The 3,410-nt window shown below is 35.5% G+C and overlaps 1 protein-coding gene across 2 annotated transcripts; it reads right to left on the reverse strand.

Moving 5' to 3' along the window:
* Nucleotides 1–1,476: 1,476 nt before the first annotated feature.
* On the reverse strand, nucleotides 1,477–2,928 carry LOC124203350 (MAP3K12-binding inhibitory protein 1-like). 2 transcript variants are annotated; one of them, XM_046600095.1, is made up of 4 exons: nucleotides 2,702–2,928; nucleotides 2,166–2,328; nucleotides 1,934–2,099; nucleotides 1,477–1,876 (listed from the first exon to the last, which is right to left on the reverse strand). In XM_046600095.1, the coding sequence occupies exons 2-4, from the start codon at nucleotides 2,214–2,216 to the stop codon at nucleotides 1,548–1,550; spliced, it is 546 nt and encodes a 181-aa protein (XP_046456051.1). In that variant the 5' UTR covers nucleotides 2,217–2,328; nucleotides 2,702–2,928; the 3' UTR covers nucleotides 1,477–1,547. The 2 variants fall into 2 exon arrangements, with proteins under 2 accessions (XP_046456051.1, XP_046456049.1); XM_046600093.1 differs by having other exon boundaries at nucleotides 2,166–2,254; nucleotides 2,702–2,926.
* Nucleotides 2,929–3,410: the final 482 nt, after the last annotated feature.

The following is a 3,410-nucleotide window of genomic DNA, read 5'->3' on the forward strand; positions in this document are numbered from 1 at the left end:
TCAATTGTAGGAGGAAAATACAGCATAACGTGCCATATGTCGATCTGTCGTTTATAATTGTACCGTGCGTTTAAAAAAGAAAAGAAATCAAATTCGAAACTTGAAAACCCAAGAAAACCTTTGATAATGTGAAAAATTTTAAATGTTTTAAAAATATAAATTAATATATAATACGTAATTTAATTGTGAGCTTACATTTTTTAGGAACAAATAAATTTTCTATAGCTATCCTTTTCAAACTGAATTGGCCTATTAAGTTCTCCATAACTTGGAAAACTTAAAAATAGCAAAAACGAGTAAAGATAGATTTCTCAAGAATGTGGCTAAAACCGAGAATCACAAAAGAAAAAGTACGTTCAAAAAGCAAGAGAATTTCATTCTGGTGGTGAGGAGATACGCGCGTTCGATTGTGACGCGTTGAAATGCAGTGATCCATCTTCTCGTGGCGCACATGATGTATGACTATCTTTCCGACAGCCATGATTCGTTAACCCGCGATACTGAACTTCACTTGTGGGTATATCCTTTTCTACGAGGCGCATCTTGCAGCAGCAAAAGGTATAGGAAATCTGGTCAATTCCACTATGACGTCCATGACGTTGATTTATCTCTCCAGAAGTTCTCGGAATTTGAATATTCCTCGTGTGACTGGATGGTACTTAATGCAAGGGCCGTCTCGACAAGTGAAGAATTCAGCTATATTCTTTATATTACCTAGGTATGTGCGCTTTAAGGTTAGGGTGTGTCTGTATGTTGGCTATATTCGCAGATATTTGCTATAAACTACAGTCTTTTTATAAATCCACGTATAACTTTGGCAACTGCAGCAGTTACCGTCTTATGTTGAATAAAGATTCGAAAAATTGTATGTTGTTACTTTTAGATTATTACTTTGTTGATTGGTCCGTAGCCTAAAGTGTAGTATAGTAAGAATAGTCAAATTAGGCAAACAAGCGCAAAAAAGGGAGTTTACTCCAATTTACTCAAAACAAATCTTAAATAGACTTTTTTCCCTTGAACTTTGTTCACATTATAGTTTTACAATAGTAGTGTATTAAACTCCCATAAAAAAAAATCAAAAATCTTTTATTGCAATTTTCAATCTTGTAAGTGATTGTTAAAGTTTCAAATGATCCGAATTATTTTAAACACATTAGAGTAATAGATAAGTTTTTTTTACGTTGAGAATAATTAATACACAATTATTGTAAATCAAATCCTGCAATTTTATTTTATTTTGTACCAAGTTAATTTCTTAAAACAACCGTCCGGTTCAATAATGATCTAAAAAAATCCAGTAAATCAAAACAGGGGGTGACACTACTTTGATTGACTGCGACCTGGACAAGGAATAGAGAAGAGTGCGAGGCCAGTTTTGCTAGTCATTATTAGTCATAGTTTTCCTCGGATCATGATGCCTTCGAAGTCCCCTTCGACCAGAGCCAAAAATTAAGTGGGGACACATATTTCATCAAATAAATGAGGAATACATTGTATTTCAAGTTTCGATGGATCAGTAGTTCAACAATCAGAAAGGACTTGCAATACTACACCAGCTTTCTACGTAATTCTTCCATCTTTTGTTCAATTTTAGACATCATATTTTCATCATCTTTATTGTCCTGAAGTTTAAACGGTCCGTCGAAATATTCAGGACTAACGCTTTCCAAATAATGGATTTTATCTTCGAGTGTTTTTAAGCGTTCGTACACATCCATTGGAATAGGTTGTACTTTTGTGTTCAGACCCAAGTGTTTTTCCATATTTTGTAAGCGTTCTTGGATAGCAGGACTCGGGATCAATTGGGTATTTGCTGAAGAAGGAGCAGGAACTTCAGAGTGTGTTTGCGGTCCCCACATATTGACGCATCTTGACACTAAAACGTAAACATGTTAGGATTCAACTTTAATTTCTTAACATGAAATAATCTTACCTTTAAGATGACTTTTGCTACCTTTTCTGCTTATAAGCACAGCTTCTGTGCGAGCACACGAATTTTCCGATTCGTTCAACGGCAATCGGTGGCAGAACTCTTGAACGTTAAATACGTCCGACTCTGCTCGTTTCCGTTCCATAAATGCAGTAATTCTTTTATCTAACTAAATGAATTAAAAAAAAAATCAAACATGATTTGAAAAGGCAAAAACGGATTTTTTATTCGGTACCTCGGAATTCGATGCCTTGATCTGAACGTAATCCACAGTCGAGTCCACCATTTTCCTTGAATGCTCTATTTCAATCGCAAGAAACGCCCCTGAACAAAGTGAAGAGCTTTATTTTCGTTTTCCGATATAACAGTCGACTCGTCTTCACCCACATCCTCTGCTGCTATAGATGGATTTTAAAAATGTTTGACATTTTGAAAAACCAGTCATAAACATACTCTTAGGTCAAAATTTGCTACGTATAGTCACACAATCTCCAATCAATGTAGGGTTCAAACCTGTAAGTTACAATATTTCTAATAAAACGAAACCTGAACTTGATCTGGCAGTGATTCATCACTCATCAGGAATTCCTATGTCAAGGCTGACAATGATAATGTTTAACTTTCACTCTCCAAAAAGCAATGTGAAAATGATAGCCTATAGTCTCACAAGTATAACTATGTCATAGTAGTAGTCTCACATAGTATAACTCACAAATAGTTTATGCATGAAACAGAATAAAAAAAAATTGCATTGTAGCTACTTTTCCTTACCAAAACTGCTTGTGGAAGAGTTTGACGAATTGAACCGCCCACTTACTCTAGTTAGTAGGTACTAAACTGTAAACTCTATCTGGTGGGGTGGTGTAACCATCAGTTTAATAACTCTGCTTTATAAATTGGTGATGATGATTTCTAGGGCTGTACACGATGAGTTAAATTGGATGTCAAAACCCAAAACAAACAATGAAATTCTAACAACACTATCGATTGTAAATCAATTGTTTAGCTAACTATTGGTTTCATCGATAACTTTTAACTCCTCCCACAAGAAGACGGAGACGACAGAGCACTTATTTTGAGCAATCACACTTACAGAATTTAATTGGGAGCACTTAATTTTGCCACTTTGGTGTTCCATATTTTCGTCGTGTTTCGTGGTGTTCCCTGAACGGGGAGATCGGACGATTTTAAGACATTTTCAAACGACACATGAAATCGAACAGCAATTTGACGAGGATCTCGAAAATCAGGTTATTTTTTACGTTAGATCAGTGCTAATTATGCTAGAAAAGAGTTCGGTTGGCGAAACGGACAGTTTTCACATTTATGGAAAATGAGCTCTATTTTTAGAGCTCTCTTTTTGAGTCATACTAAATGCACGCGTTAGTCTGCGTCTATTGTCGAAGGTATAACCTACGTGTCTTGTTCGGTTTCGTTGTTTTATTTGTTAAGAACGTAGAATAGAAGCAAAGGGATGAAG

This window comes from Daphnia pulex, chromosome 9 (assembly GCF_021134715.1).
Source record: "Daphnia pulex isolate KAP4 chromosome 9, ASM2113471v1".
Taxonomy (NCBI): domain Eukaryota; kingdom Metazoa; phylum Arthropoda; class Branchiopoda; order Diplostraca; family Daphniidae; genus Daphnia; species Daphnia pulex.